Here is a 16560-nt window from a genome sequence, read left to right as displayed (position 1 = left end):
AGACCTACCACTGTTGTGTCATCTGGAAACTTAGTGATGGTGTTGGAGTCGTGCCTGGCCGTGCAGTCATGAGTGAACAGGGATTACAGGAGGAGACTGAGCACGCACCCCTGAGGGGCCCGCGTGTAGAGGATCAGCATGTCGGATGTGTTGTTACCTACCCTGGACCGTCAGGAATTCCAGGATCCAGTTGCAGAGGGAGGTGTTTAGTCCCAGGGTCCATAAGCTTATTGATGAGCTTTGAGGGCACTATGGTGTTGAACGCTGAGCTGTAGTCACATAGGTTTTCCTTTTGTACAGGTGGGAAAGGGCAGTGTGGAGTGCAATAAAGATTGCATCACCTGTGGGCGGTATGCAAATTGGAGTGGGTCTAGGGTTTCTGGGATAATGGTGTTGATGTTAGTCATGACCAGCCTTTCAAAGCACTTCATGGATACAGATGTGAGTACTATGGGTCGGTAGTCATTTAGGCAGGTTACCTTAGTGTTCTTGGGCACAGGGCCTATGGTGTTCTGCTTAAAACATGTTGGTATTACAGACTCAGACAGCGAGAGGTTGAAAATGTCAGTGAAGACACTTGCCAGTTGGTCAGCGCATGCTCGCAGTACACGTCCTGGTAATCCGTCTGGCCCTGTGGCCTTGTGAATGTTGACCTGTTTAAAGGTCTTACTCACATTGGCTGCAGAGAGCGTTATCACACAGTCTTCCGGAACAGCTAGTGCGCTCATGATTGTTTCAGTGTTATTTGCCTCGAAACGAGCACAGAAGTAGTTTAGCTCGTCTGGTAGGCTCGTGTCACTGGGCAGCTCTCGGCTGTGCTTCCCTTTGTAGTCTGTAATGGTTTGCAAGCCCAACCACATCCGACGAGCGTCAGAGCCAGTGTAGTACGATTAGATCTTAGTCCTGTATTGATGCCTGTTTGATGGTTTGTCGGAGGGCATAGCGGGTTTAAGATCGAATCGTACTACGGAGGGCATCGCAGGATTTCTTATAAGCTTCCGGGTTAGAGTCCTGCTCCTTGAAAGTGGCAGCTCTAGCCTTTAGCTCAGTGCGGATGTTGCCTGTAATCCATGGCTTCAGGTTGGGGTATCTACGTGCAGCCACATTGGGGACGACGTCATCGATGCACTTATTGATGAAGCCAATGACTGATGTGGTGTATTCCTCAATGCCTGCCATCGGAGGAATCCCGGAACATATTCCAGTCTGTGCTAGCAAAACATTTTGGTCCGATGGCCCCATCACCGCCTAATACATGTTCCTTGTTGGCCAGCCAAATATGCATCAACCCTTCCTCCCCTCGCTCATTTTTCCATTGACATTTTAGTCATTTAGCAGATGCTCTTATCCAGAGCAACTTAAAGGAGCAATTAGGGTTAAGTGCCTTGCTCAAGGGCAAATCGAGAGATAATTCACCTAGTCAGCTCGGGATTCAAACCAGTAACCTTTCGGTTACTGGCCCAATGCCCTTAGACACTAGGCTACCTGCCGCCCTCAAACCCTTCAACTCTTAAACCCTCCAACTCCATCTTGTCCCACAGAACTTGAGTTATCTGAAGCTCGAGTTTCCCTTTGTTGTACTGCAGGGTGAATGTGAAGAATCAGATTTTTGGAAACAGACACCTTAGTTTGCCTTGTGGAATGCAACCTTTCCTCCCCCTGTAGCTGTATATGGACCTCAAAGGCCCACTTCCATCATGTTGGGTTATTATAACCGGTCGCTAGGCGGTATGTTGAAAATATGTTTGGCCGGGAGCAACAGACACAATCGTTATCTCGCAAGTGTTAGCAGCTGCTGCTTTGCTCTTCTAATGGAAGGACTTCACATCATGTCTTGTCATAACTCATAAGTACTTGGGGGAAGACCTCTCGGTCAAGACCTGCAATAACTCAGGTCAAGAACTCATCAAAACCTGCAATGACTTTACACTCTTAGAGCTTATTTCACAGATTAAGGCTAGTGCTGGACTAAAAGGTACTTTCAATTGAGATTCTCCATTGATCTTGTTTTTAGTCCAGCACCAGGCTTAATCTGGGTCCAGGAAACTGGCCCTGAAAGCTTGACACACCAGAGTCCTCAACAAAGTTCATATTGCACGGTGCTGGTGAGTCTCTGCCAAGATCAATGCTGAAATTTCAACGTTCACGTTCAGCGTCGCGTAATTAAAGACGTTATAGATACTGTAGGAAGGATCATTAAAAAAACTGCAAGGAAAAATCAGGAGGTAACTCATGTGCATCCTCATTACATACATCCTAATTTCATAATAAAACTATACATCATACGATACAGTTTGTAACCCGGCCCCATGGAATATCCCTCCACATCGAGTCACCGCAGCATGCTCCTCCCAGCTGACCATCTGAGAACCAACTCCCCAGGCCTCTTGGCGATTGGTTCCACGTGTGGCATGCCATTATCCCCAGCTGCACATGCAGCATTACGTGAGCCGCCAACCTTGTAGAATCATGCTGTTAGTTAGCTACTGATAAACAAGGCTTCCTGCCCACCTCCTAATGTTTTGGTCTGAAGAGAGAAGACCCCCTTAGATGGCTTCATTTAGTAAATGTTTTGGCTTCTTGGAGGAAGGAACCGAGGACAAACAGATCTACACAAAGCAGGGACCAAATATCACACAACGACTCCTGCTAATATATACAAGACTAGCGTAAACATATGCAGAGAGATTCTCATTACCGACACACCACCACCGAGCTGATCTAGTTCCATTGTTAAAACATGGCTAACATTGACCGAAGGTCACCATGAGGCAGCACTAAAGAAATGTTGACATCACTTACAAGAAATACTGTAGCTACAGTGGGGCAAAAAAAGTATTTAGTCAGACACCAATTGTGCAAGTTCTCCCACTTAAAAAAGATGAGAGAGGCCTGTAGTTTTCAGCATCGGTACACTTCAACTTTGACAGACAAAATGAGGGAAAAAAATCCTGAAAATTACATTGTAGGATTTTTAAGGAATTTATTGGCAAATTATGGTGGAAAATAAGTATTTGGTCAATAACAAAAGTTTATCTCAATACTTTGTTATATACCCTTTGTTGGCAATGACAGAGGTCAAACGTTTTCTGTAAGTCTTCACAAGGTTTAAACACACTTTTGCTGGTATTTTGGCCCATTCCTCCATGCAGATCCTCTCTAGAGCAGTGATGTTTTGGGGCTGTTGCTGGGCAACACGGACTTTCAACTCCCTCCAAAGATTTTCTATGGGGTTGAGATCTGGAGACTGGCTAGGCCACTCCAGGACCTTGAAATGCTTCTTACGAAGCCACTCCTTCATTGCCAGGGCGGTGTGTTTGGGATCATTGTCACGCTGAAAGACCCAGCCACGTTTCATCTTCAATGCCCTTGCTGATGGAAGGAGGTTTTCACTCAAAATCTCACGATACATGGCCCCATTCATTCTTTCCTTTACATGGATCAGTCGTCCTGGTCCCTTTGCAGAAAAACAGCCCCAAAGCATGATGTTTCCACCCCCATTCTTCACAGTAGGTACAGTAGGTATGGTGTTCTTTGGATGCAACTCAGCATTCTTTGTCCTCCAAACACGACGAGTTGAGTTTTTACCAAAAAGTTATATTTTGGTTTCATCTGACCATATGACATTCTCCCAATCTTCTTCTGGATCATCCAAATGCTCTCTAGCAAACTTCAGACGGGCCTGGACATGTACTGGCTTAAGCAGGGGGACACGTCTGGCACTGCAGGATTTGAGTCCCTGGCAGCGTAGGGCGTTACTGATGGTAGGCTTTGTTACTTTGGTCCCAGCTCTCTGCAGGTCATTCACTAGGTCCCCCCTGTGGTTCTGGGATTTTTGCTCGCCGTTCTTGTGATCATTTTGACCCCACGGGGTGAGATCTTGCGTGGAGCCCCAGATCGAGAGAGATTATCAGTGGTCTTGTATGTCTTCCATTTCATAATAATTGCTCCCACAGTTGATTTCTTCAAACAGATTCAGTCTTCCCAGCTTGGTGCAGGTCTACAATTGTGTTTCTGGTGTCCTTTGACAGCTCTTTGGTCTTGGCCATAGCGGAGTTTGGAGTGTGACTGTTTGAGGTTGTGGACAGGTGTCTTTTATACTGATAACAAGTTCAAACAGGTGCCATTAATACAGGTAACGAGTGGAGGACAGAGGAGCCTGGTGAACAAATACTTATTTTCCACCATCATTTGCAAATGAATCCATTAAAAATCCTACAATGTGATTTTCTGGATTTTTTTTCTCATTGTGTCTGTCATAGTTGAAGTGTACCTATTATGAAAATTACAGGCCTCTCTCATCTTTTTAAGTGGGAGAACTTGCACAATTGGTGGCTGACTAAATACTTTTTTGCCCCACTGTAGATGACAGGGGTCAAAGGTAAAAACACAGCTCTGTGTGGGTTTGACATGCTCTGCTTTTAATAGATGAAAGCAGGGGGTTAACACATACAGGGAGAATCTGCCTGGAGCAGAGCTGAACAACTGAGATGATTTATAAGGGCTAAATGCTAAGAGACACTTGAAAGTTCCAGTGTGAAATGAGATGGAAGAAATGGTCATACGCTAGTATATCATGACGTTTTGCTTAAATAACAAAACATGTCTGTGAGTCTGTGAAATGATTATCAAGAGATGGAGAGAATTCAGTGTCTACTTTTACCACCAAAGGGGCATCGGTTTAGCTGAAATTATGGAAAGACAACTTTTAGTCAGCTGCAGGACTGATGTTTTTATTATGGACAACCTATAATTTGTGGTAAATGCTTAATATAATAGCCCAATCTGTGTGGTCTTGTGTTCCTTTTTGACAGCTAACTAGTGTAAACCACACACACACACAAACAACAAACAAGCCTTTGATAAGCAGAGAACCCCCAAAACACCCATAGACCTTGTCTGTGAGTTTAATTTTAAAAAGTTGAACTTAGGGACAGGATAGAGCATACCAAGATACTGTAGGAGAAAATATTTTGGGAAATACTAATAACTGAATTAGCATGTAGCACAGTTGTGTCTGGTTGGGTCTTGTTACATAAAGACATATTGACAAAGTTGGGTCAGGGCATGACCTGGTTGGAAACCCTGCATAGAATACCACTTCATCCCAGGAATGAATGGAAGACAGGAGCTACTTGTTCCTGTTTCTGACCCAAGGTCAGGCTTGGTGAAGAGGCAAAACGACACATTTTCCCAGTCCACTCCCCTGCTAGTTGAAAGACTCTGGTCAGTCCAGGGAAATATTTGCATAGTGTGGACAGTTATCTGTAATAACACCCATAGAGACGTAAATATAAACAGGGCACAAATAAACAGCAGGAGGGCGCCGTTTTTAAGTCCAATGTTCACGTATAGCAGACATAGTATAAAAAGAACAGAGTGAAGTTTGAGGATAGGGATTAATCTATTGAACTAGGTTTCCCCATTTAGATTCCAAGCTAGAAGCTTATGAATGATTTATGAAGCATGTCGTTTTATAAAGGGTGTATGAAGGCTTCATTAAGCCTTGAAATCAGTAGTTCATTTCATGATCACATCTCCGATTCCAATGCCTTTCTTCCTCCCTCCCTTTTCCTCATACTTTCTCATAGAGTTGATCGTTCATTTCATGAGAAAGATACACAGGGATCTGAGAAGTTCTGCAGGGTCTTGTTATCTTATGAAGTCGAGTGAAAACAGACACTGGAGAAGAATCCACTGGAATTTGAACACTGCAAATTCTCTAGTCTAGCGCAGTCAGTGGCATTTGACTATCCTGCTGCTCTCAACTGCTAACTGTTAAAATGATAAACCACAGACTGGCCTCAGTTTTAGATGCATTTAACTCGTTTTTAAATTCAAACACATTCAAAGGACACACAAACACTATTGGTTTGTGTGGGACGGCAGGAGTTTTAGATTAGTGTCCAAGTACTCTATGCTAAACCAGGAATGCCACCCCCCTTTATTTAGTGCTATAAACCCATGCAGACTTTCCATCCCAGCACAGAGGTGCTCTCATCATTATGATGGGGTGGTATTCCCCCTGTGTGTGTGTATGTGTGTGTGTGTGTGTGTATGTGTGTGTGTGTGTGTTTCATCCACTATGTCGTCATCTCCTCCGTACCAGTCAGCGGGGTCTGGGTCTCTGTGAGTCACCTGGTAAGCATCCCAGACACCAGATAGGGGTTCTCAACTGGGCTGTCACCATGGTTACGCCAGAAAGAAGGGCCTACTGTGGTAAAGTTCTCAGGCCACAGACGGGCCATAGCGCGCTGAGCTCAAATGTATCTCGTTTCCTGCTGTAGGCGAATGTGAGCGCACTAGTGGAAGATTAAAAATGTGGCCCACTTGTGTCACGTCTGTTGGTGTTGTATAATGTCACATTTCCTGGCCTACTGGGTGGGATTCCCTTTCATCGTCTGGTTCCATTCACATTTTCTCTCCTGAGCAAGTCACAACCTAAAATACTTTCTCAATGTCACTGTTGCCCTAATAGGTTTCATTTAACATGTTCAAGCTCTGGTTTGTTGTTAACCTTATGTAGACGTTTAAAGTGATTCTAAATAAGTGAAACTGAAATAAACAGTATTTGCAGAATTGCAAAAACTGCTTCTTTCTGTGAATTCAGGGCACTCCAAGTCAAAAGTCAAAGTCAAAACTTAGTGTGATCCCAACTCAGAGAAGTTCCAAAATCAATACAGCTACAGTCAAACTTGAGTTAAACTAAACTCAAGAATTAGTGTTGTGTACAGGCTGATTAAAGTCACACAGACACCCTCTCAATGAATAAACATTACCAAAGATGTGTCTCTGTTGGTGCTATGTGGACTTTCTCTACAGGAACTCGTGTTTGATTTAGCCTAAGTTACAATCACAGTCCAGACCTCCTGTTTTCTACCCTTCTACCTAGCTTTCTCTCTACCCTTCTACCTACAAATCAGCTGTGATAGTCAATCTGGACCCTCTCTTTTTAAAATGATCCACCGAAATTGTTGCAGCCCCTATTACTAGTCTGTTCAACCTCTCTTTCGTATTGTCTGAGATTCCCAAAGATTGGAAAGCTGTTGCGGTCATCCCCCTCTTCAAAGGGGGAGACACTCTAGACCAAAACTGTTATAAACCTATATACATCCTGCCTTGTCTTTCCAAAATCTTTGAAAGCAGATCACCGACCATTTTGAATCCCACCGTACCTTCTCCACTATGCAATCTGGTTTCCCAGCTGGTGATGTGTGCACCTCAGCCACGCTCAAGGTCCTAAACGATATCCAACCGCCATCAATAAAAGACAGTACTGTGCAGCCGTCTTCATCGACCTGGCCAAGGCTTTTGACTCTGTCAATCACAGCATTCACATTGGCAGACTCAACAGCCTTGGTTTCTCAAATGACTGCCTCGCCTGGTTCACCAACTACTACTTCTCAGAAAGAGTTAAGTGTGTCAAATCGGAGGGCATGTTGTCCGGTCCTCTGGCAGTCTCTATTGGGGTGCCACGAGGTTCAATTCCTGGGCCGACTCTTTTCTTTGTATATATCAATGATGTTGCTCTTGCTGCTGGTGATTCTCTGATCCACCTCTACGCAGACGACACAATTATATATACATCTGACCCTTCTTTGGACAATGTGTTTAACAAACCTCCAAACGAGCTTCAATGCCATACAACTCTCCTTCTGTGGCCTCCAACTGCTTTTAAATGCTAGTAAAATTAAATGCCTGCTCTTCAGTCGATTGCTGCCCGCACCCACCCGCCCAACTAGCATCACTACTCTGTACGTTTCTGACTTAGAATATGTGGACAACTACAAATACCTAGATGTCTGGTTAGACTGTAAACTCTCCTTCCAGACTCACATTAAGCATCTCCAAATCAAAATGAAATCTAGAATCGGCTTCCTATTTCGTAACAAAGCCTCCTTCACTCATGCTGCCATACATACCCTCGTAAAACTGACTATCCTATTGATCCTTGACTTTGGCAATGTAATTTACAAAATAGCCTCCAACACTCTACTCAGCAAACTGGATGCAGTCTATCACAGTACCATCTGTTTTGTCACCAAAGCCCCATATACTACCCACCACTGCAACCTGTATGCTCTCGTTGGCTGGCTACAGATTTGTCGCCAAACCCACTGACTCCAGGTCATCTATAAGTCTTTGCTGAGGTAAAGCGCCGCCTTATCTCAGCTCACTGGTCACCATAGCAACACCCACCCATAGCACGCGCTCCAGCAGGAATATTTCACTGGTCACACCCAAAGCCAACACTTACTTTGGCCGCCTTTCCTTCCAGTTCTCTGCTGCCAATGACTGGAACTAATTGCAAAAATCACTGAAGCTGGAGACTTATATCTCCCTCTCTAACTGTAAGCATCAGCTGTCAGAGCAGCTTACAGATCACTAGTGGTACCTGTACACAACCAATCTGTAAATAGCACACCCAACTACCTCATCCTTATATTGTTATTTATCTTCTTGCTCTTTTGCATCCCAGTATCTCTACTTGCACATCATCATCTGCACATCTATCACTCCAGTGTTAATGCTAAATTGTAATTATTTTGCCTCTATGGCCTATTTTTGCCTTACCTCCCTACTCTTCTACATTTGCACACTGTATCTTTCTATTGTGTTATTGACTGTACGTTTGTTTATGTGTAAATGTGTTGTTGTTTTTGTGGCACTGTTTTGCTTTATCTTGGCCAGGTCGCAGTTGTAAATGAGAACTTGTTCTCAACTGGCCTACCTGTTTAAATAAAGGGGAAATAAAAAATAAAAACCTCCCCTTTCTACCCTTCTACCTCCTGTCCTCTCTACCCTTCAACCTCCCTTCCTCTCAACCCTTCTACCTCCATTCCTTTCTACCCTTCTACCTCCCTTCCTTTCTACCCTTCTACCTCCCTTCCTTTCTACCCTTCTACCTCCCTTCCTTTCTACCCTTCTACCTCCCTTCCTTTCTACCCTTCTACCTCCCTTTCTTTCTACCCTTCTTCCTCCCTACACTCGAAAAAACGGTACCAAAACAGTTATTCAGCTGTCCCAATAGGAGAACCTTTTGGTTCCAGGTTGAACCCCTTTTGGTTCCAGGTAGAACTCTTTTGGGTTCCATGTAGAACCCTCTGTAGAAAGTGTTCTGCATGGAACCCAAAAGGGTTCTATCTGGAACCAAAAAGGGTTCTTCAAATAGTTACCTTATTGGAACAGCCTAAGTACCTTTATTGGTTCTAGATAGCACATTTAAGAGTGTACCCTTCCACCTCCTGCCCTCCCGACACTTCCCACTCACTCCTTCCTTACCCTTCCACCTTCCTACCTCCCTACCCTTCCACCTTCCTACCTCCCTACCCTTCCACCTCCCTCCCTGCTCTACCCTTCCACTTCCCTTCCTGTCTCCAACAGTTTGGAGCATGGAAACTGGGTTTGACGAAAGGGTTTACCGTAAGACATTTCGACACTAGATCCCTGATATCCAGAACTCCTTTCAAACGTTAAACACATATTCTCAGCTATTGCTCCACATCTGTCTTGCATTTCTGTGAAATTGCACCGTAACAGCATCCAACAAAAGCAAAGAAGCAATCATGTATGGTGTGTGTGTGTTGTGTGTATGTGTGTTTGTGCGGCCGTGCAGCCGTGTGTACATAAGTGTGTGTGTCTGTATTTCTATGTGCTAACATGTGTGTTTATGTTTTAGGCTTACCTCCACACTGTTGGTGAAGCTACTGATGAACTTGAAGCCGGGGATGCGCCTCTGGTTACACACCACTCCCACGTCCTCAGAGTGTTTGCAGTCGGACACTCCGAAGCCATTGGACTTGCACTGAGCCAGTGTTCTCTCCCGCCCCGAACAGTGGACGTTGTCCAGCCAGATCCGACCTTTGAACAATGGGGGATGGAGACACCTCTAATGACCACACATCTAATGAACCCTCCCCAACGCCCTATATCAATTTTAAGCTTCAACAGACAACACCTTTGGGTAACACTTTGGGCCAGTCTCATTGTGAACTAAAACATACTTTCAATATACTGTATTTTCTCCATTGAAAATCCAGGACTAGGATTAATCTAGACTGAATAATGGCGCCAGAAGGGCATGGCTGCCGTTTTACAGGCTCCTAACCAACTGAGCTATTTTGTGTGTTTTTTCGCATTGCTTGTAACTTATTTTGTACATAATGTTGCTGCTACCGTCTCTTATAACAGAAAAGAGCTTCAGGATATCAGAACAGCGATTACTCACCTCGAACTGGACAAAGATTTTTTCTTTAATGAGTCAGACGGAAAAGATTTACAGCTTCTCCGAGACCAGGCCCAAATCCCCACCATTCGCATGAAGAAAAGACGGAAATACAGGGGGTGGAGATCGGGGTGCCTTGTGAGAATTAATCCGCGAGTGGGTAACCCGCCTCTACCATCCATTCTATTGACCAATGTGCAATCACTGGAAAATAAACTGAACAATCTCCACTCGAGACTATCTTACCAACATGACAGTAAAAACAGTAATATCTTGTGTTTCACCGAGTCGATACGGATAAGATTCAGTTGGCTGGGTTTTCCGTGCATCGGCAGGACAGAACAGCTATGTCTGGTAAGACGAGGGGTGGTGTGTCTATTTGTCAATAACAGCTGGCGCTGTTAATGTTTTTATTTTATCCTTATCAGCTTGGGGACTTGATGTTGCAACCTTTTGGTTACTAGTACAACACTCTAACCACTAGGCTACCTGCCGTTAAATGAGGTCTTGAGGTATCGTTCGCCTGAGGTAGAGTACATCATGACTGAGTGGGGAACTGAGTGGCGCAGTGCTATAGGTGTAACTATAGACTCGGGTTTGATCCCAGGCTGTATCACAACCGGCCGTGTTCGGGAGTCACATAGGACAGCGCACAATTGGCCCTGCATCATCTGGGCTTGGCCAGGGTGGGCTGTCATTGTAAATACAATTTGTTCTTAACTGACTTGCCTAGTTAAATAAAGGTTAAAACATTTTTAAGATAAACTGCAGACCACACTATCTACCAAGAGAGTTTTCATCTATATTTTTCGAAGCCGTCTATTTACCACCACAAACCGATGCTGGCACTAAGACCGCACTCAACGAGCTGTATAAGGCCATAAGCAAACAAGAAAATGATCATCCAGAAGCGGCGCTTCTTGTGGCCGGGGACTTTAGTGCAGGCAAACTTAAATTAGTTTTACCAGCATGTCACATGTGCACCAGAGGGAAAAAAAACTCTACACCACATTTACCGCAAACACAGAGACACTTACAAAGCTCTCCCTCGCCCTCCATTTGGCAAATCTGACCACAATTCTATCCTGCTGATTCATGCTTACAAGCAAAACTAAAGCAGGAAGTACCAGTGACTCGCTCAATAAAGAAGTGGTCAGATGACGCGGATGCCATGCTACACAGACTAGCACAGACTGGAATATGTTCCAGGATTCATCCAATGGCATTGAGGAGTATACTACCTCAGTCACCAGCTTCATAAATAAGTGCATCGATGAAATCGTCCCCACAGTGAAGGTACGTACATTTCCCAAACAGAAGCCATGGATTACAGGCAACATCTGCACCAAGCTAAAGGTTAGAGCTGGGAGTACAGGAGGAGCGGGACAGTAATCCGGACGCTTGTAAGAAATCCCGCTATGCACTCAGACGACCCAACAAACAGGCAAAGCGTCAATACAGGACAAAGTTTCAATCCTACTACACCGGCTCTGACGCACGTCGGATGTGGCAGGGCTTGCAAACTATTACAGAATACAAAGGGAAACCCAGCCGCGAGCTGCCCAGTGACGGGAGCCTACCAGACCAGCTAAATGCCTTTTATGCTCACTTCGAGGGAAGAAACAGTGAAGCATGCACGAGAACCTGTGTGATCACACTCTACATAGCCGATGTGAGCAAGACCTTTAAACAGGTCAACATTCACAAGGCTGCAGGGCTAGACGGATTACTAGGACATGTACTCAGAGCATGCGTGGACCATTTTCATCCTCTCCTTGATCAAGTCTGTAACACCTACATGTTTCAAGCAAACCACCATAGTCCCTGTTCCTAAGAAAGCGAAGGTAACCTGCCTAAATGACTACCGCCCCGTAGCACTCACCATCATCCCGGAAACCCTAAACCCACTCCAATTTGCATAACACCCCAAAATATCCACAGATGACGCAATCTCAATCGCACTTCATACTGTCCTTTCCCACCTGGACAAAAGGAACACCTATGTGAGAATGCTGTTCATTGACTACAGCTCAGCGTTCAACACCACAGTGCCCACAAAGCTCACCACTAAGCTAAGGACCATGGGACTAAACACCTCCCTCTGCAACTGGATCCTGGACTTCCTGTCGGGACACCCCCAGGTTGTAAGGGTAGGAAACAACACATCTGCCACACTGATCCTTAACACAGGGACCCCTCAGGGGTGCGTGCTTATTCCCCTCCTGTACCTGTTTACCCACGACTGCATTGCCAAGCACGACTCGAACACCATCATTAAAACCTCTTGAAGCTAGGGGGCACTATTTTTATGTTTGGAAAAATAACATTCCCAATAACGTTCCCAAAGTAAACGGCCTATTTTATCAGGACCAGATGCTAGAATATGCATATAATTAGGATAGAAAACACTCTAAAGTTTCCAAAACTGTCAAAAGTTTGTCTGTGAGTTAAACAGAACTGATATTGCAGGCTAAAACCTGAGGAAAATCCAATTAGGAAGTGCCCCTGTTTTTTAAATCGCTCTGTTCTTTTGCATCCCTATTGCCCATTTAAAGGGATATCAACCAGATTCCTTTTTCTGTGGCTTCCCTAAGGTGTCAACAGTCTTCAGTTTCAGGCTTTTATTTTGAAAAATGAGCGTGAAGGATCACATTGCGTAAGTGGACAGGTGGGGGCTCTCAGAGTGAGTTGGTGCACAATTGGTATTTTGGGTATGAAAATCATCTTTATGGAACAAAAGGAACATTTGCTGTGTAACTGGGAGTCTCGTGAGTGAAAACATCCGAAGATCATCAAAGGTAAACGGTTAATTTGATTGCTTTTCTGATTTTCGTAACCAAGCTTCCTGATGCTAAGTGTACATAATGCTATGCTAGGCTATCGATAAACTTACACAATCGCTTGGATTGCTTTCGCTGTAAAACATCATTTCAAAATCTGAGACGACAGGGTGATTAACAAAAGGCTAAACTGTGTTTTCCTATATTGCACTTGTGATTTCATGAAAATGAATATTTTCTAGTAATATTATTTGACTGTTGCGCAATGCTATTCAGCGTTGCTGATGACAATTATCCCGGATCCGGGAGGGGTGGTTCAAAGAGGTAAGAATCCGTCCCTTTTATTTCCATTTTTGCCTGAAATTACATACTCAAATCTAACTTCCTGTAGCAGGAGAAAGGCCATAATGTATTATTCCAGCCCAGGTGCGATATACATTTTGGCCACTAGATGGCAGCAGTGTATGTACAACGTTTTAGACTGATCCAATGAAGCATTGCATTTCTGCTCAAAATGTTGTATCAAGACTGCATAAATATGCCAAATTTGTTTATTAATAGCTTTTTATGTTCAAAATTGTGCACTCTCCTCAAACAATAGCATGGTATTCTTTCACTGTAATAGCTACTGTAAATTGGACAGTGCAGTTAGATTAACAAGAATTTAAGCTTTCGGACAATATCAGATATGTCTATGTCCTGGTAAATTTTCTTGTTACATACAACCTCATGCTAATCGCATTAGCCTACGTTAGCTCAACCGTCCCTAGGAAGGGACACTGATCACGAAGAAGTTTTTAAGTTTGCTGACAACACAACAGTGGTAGGCCTGATCACTGACAACGATGAGACAGCCTATAGGGAGGAGGTCAGAGACTGCCAGGACAACAACCTCTCCCTCAACGTGAACAAGACAAAGGAGATAATCGTGGACTACAGGAAAAGGAGGGCCGAACACGCCTTCGTTCACATCGACGGGGCTGTTGTGGAGCTGGTCGAGAGTTTCAAGTTCCTTGGTGTCCACATCACCAACAAACTATCATGGTCCAAACACACCAAGACAGTCGTGAAGAGGGCACGACAACTCCTTTTCTCCCACAGGAGACTGAAAAGATTTGGCATGAGTCCCCAGATCCTCAAAAAGATCTACAGCTGCACCATCGAGAGCATCCTGACCGGTTGCATCACCGCCTGGTATGGCAACTGCTCGGCATCCAACCGTAAGGTGCTACAGGGTAGGGTAGTGCGTATGGCCCAGTACATCTCTGGGGTCAAGCTTCCTTCCATCCAGGACCTATATACTAGGCGGTGTCAGAGGAAGGCACAAAAAATTGTCAAAGACTCCAGTCACCAAAGTCATAGACTGTTCTCTCTGCTACCGCACGGCAAGCGGTACCAGAGTGCCAAGTCTAGGTCCAAAAGGCTCCTTAACAGCTTCTACACTCCTTAACAGCTTCCTGGTTGGATGCGCGCTGTGTTAAGAAGCAGTGCGGCTTGGTTGGGTTGTGTATCGGAGGACGCATGACTTTCAACCTTCGTCTCTCCCGAGCCCGTACAGGAGTTGCAGCGATGAGACAAGATAGTATCTACTAAACAATTGGATACCACGAAATTGGGGAGAAAATGGGATTTTTTTTTTAAAGTAAAAATTAAAAAGATTGGCCTGACCCTGACTATTTACATTGACCCCCCCCCCCCCCCCCCCCCTTGATTTTACACTGCTGCTACTCACTGTTTATTATCTATACATAGTCACTACCTACAAATTACCTCGACTAACCTGTACCCCGCCCATTGACTCGGTACCGGTACCCACTGTATATAGCCTCGGTATTATTATTTTATTGTGTTACTTTTTATATAATTTTTTACTTTAGTTTTTTAGTAAATATTTTGGTTACTCTATTTCTTCACCTGCATTGTTGATTAAGGGCTTGTAAGTAAGCATTTCACAGTAAGGTTGTATTCTGCACATGTGACAAATAACATTTCATTTGATTTGATTTGAATCTGGGTCCAGGACCTTAATAAAGTGGGCATGAGATTGCTCAAATCCATTTTTAAAGATTTTAAAATGCCCAGTGCAGTCAAAAATGTGATTTTCCTGTGTGTTATATATATTTCCACACTATTAGGTTGAAATAATACTGTGAAATTGTAAAAAGTTTGATAATGCCGTTAAAGTGTAAGAGCTGTTTGAAAATCCAGCCTGAAATTTTGTTAATAGCCCAATAATAAAGAGAGTTCCAAACCTTCCAGCCAATAACAGCTAGTTATTGGCTCCCTACTTAGACCACTCCCAGACAGTCCACTCCCTACTTAGACCACTCCCAGACAGTCCAAGCAAAATCTTGCTTGAGAAATTGCTCTTTGCTAAAAATATATTTTTGTTTCTTTTGACCATTTTATTTGAAAACAATCACAGTAAGGTACTTACAGTTTTTCTCAATTGCTAAAACACAATTTCTGAAACCTTGCTCCATTTCCTGAAAACATTAAACACAAAACCTCATCTTCAAACACTATTTACATAACCTCTGACTCCTCTTGCAAAATGAAACATTCGCCTCAAAACAGTTTTACCTGTGTTCAAAATCAAACACTGCTCTCAAATCATAAACAAAGTGATCAATATGATATACACTCTCAAGCAGTCAGTAAACAATACACCGAAAAATAGAAACAATTCTCAGGGACCAGTACATTTTTTATCTAAAAAAATATGTTCTATCATAGTCGCTCAAAATGGATCAGAAATTACTACTCTGCTTTGCTCTTTGCAATTTTGTTTTTTGTTCTTCCTCCTCCTTGTACCCCTTTGTCTGTGATACTCTAATTCCTGTTCTTTCTTGATATGAACCTGCAACCAGTCAAAATCGATTGAGCAGTCAGTACTGTTAATAAATGGAAAGCACAATGTTCAGGGCCATACAATTTGTCCATTGTACAGTATACAGCCTACAATGCACTGTACTACAGTATCCATTCTCAGACTTTCTCCTTCCCACCTTCAACAACCTGTTTGCTCTCTGAACTGGCTTACATTGGTTGTGTCACATCATTTGAAACAGGTTAAATCAATTTTGAGTGGTTGTGTTCAATCAATGACATATGTTCTCTATTTGTATTTGATTGTTGCCACTTGTGTTTACCAGTATGGATGACATGTGCATTAGAGTGCAGAAAGTGATTTGAGAATGAGAATGTGTTTACAGTTTTGCTGAAAAGTATAAGTGAGATCTGAGAATTGTGTTTTACCATGTGAAATGGTTTAAGGTATTGACAACAGACTGCATAATTAGCTAAATGAGTCCAGGCAACTGAGAACTTTGTTCAGCCAATGGGTTATAGTGTTTTAGCAATTGAGAAAAACTGTAATTCTTACCCCAAAATGATTTGATATTGAGATAAAAACGTCTGCGTTGGACCTTTAACTTATATCATGACAGTTCATGACAACTCACCTTTTCACTTAGGTTAGACTGACCAAATTTGACCATTTCATGCAAGATATGTGTTACAGAATTTAAGTTGCCATCACCTGTGAAAAAATGT

At 43.5% G+C, this 16560-nt stretch overlaps 1 protein-coding gene across 1 annotated transcript in view; it reads right to left on the bottom strand.

The window, feature by feature from the left end:
* LOC110528290 (lysyl oxidase homolog 2A) overlaps positions 1-16560 on the bottom strand; it is a 65272-nt gene that overhangs the window by 45108 nt on the left and 3604 nt on the right. Inside the window, exon 3 of the mRNA XM_021610237.2 lies at positions 9686-9861. Coding sequence (XP_021465912.1) covers positions 9686-9861 — 176 coding nt within the window. The remainder of the gene's footprint in view (positions 1-9685; positions 9862-16560) is intronic.

Source organism: Oncorhynchus mykiss, chromosome 7 (genome assembly GCF_013265735.2).
Source record: "Oncorhynchus mykiss isolate Arlee chromosome 7, USDA_OmykA_1.1, whole genome shotgun sequence".
Taxonomy (NCBI): Eukaryota; Metazoa; Chordata; class Actinopteri; order Salmoniformes; family Salmonidae; genus Oncorhynchus; species Oncorhynchus mykiss.
The sequence above is the reverse complement of the archived record's forward strand: the minus strand, read 5'-3'. Positions and strand labels throughout refer to the sequence as shown.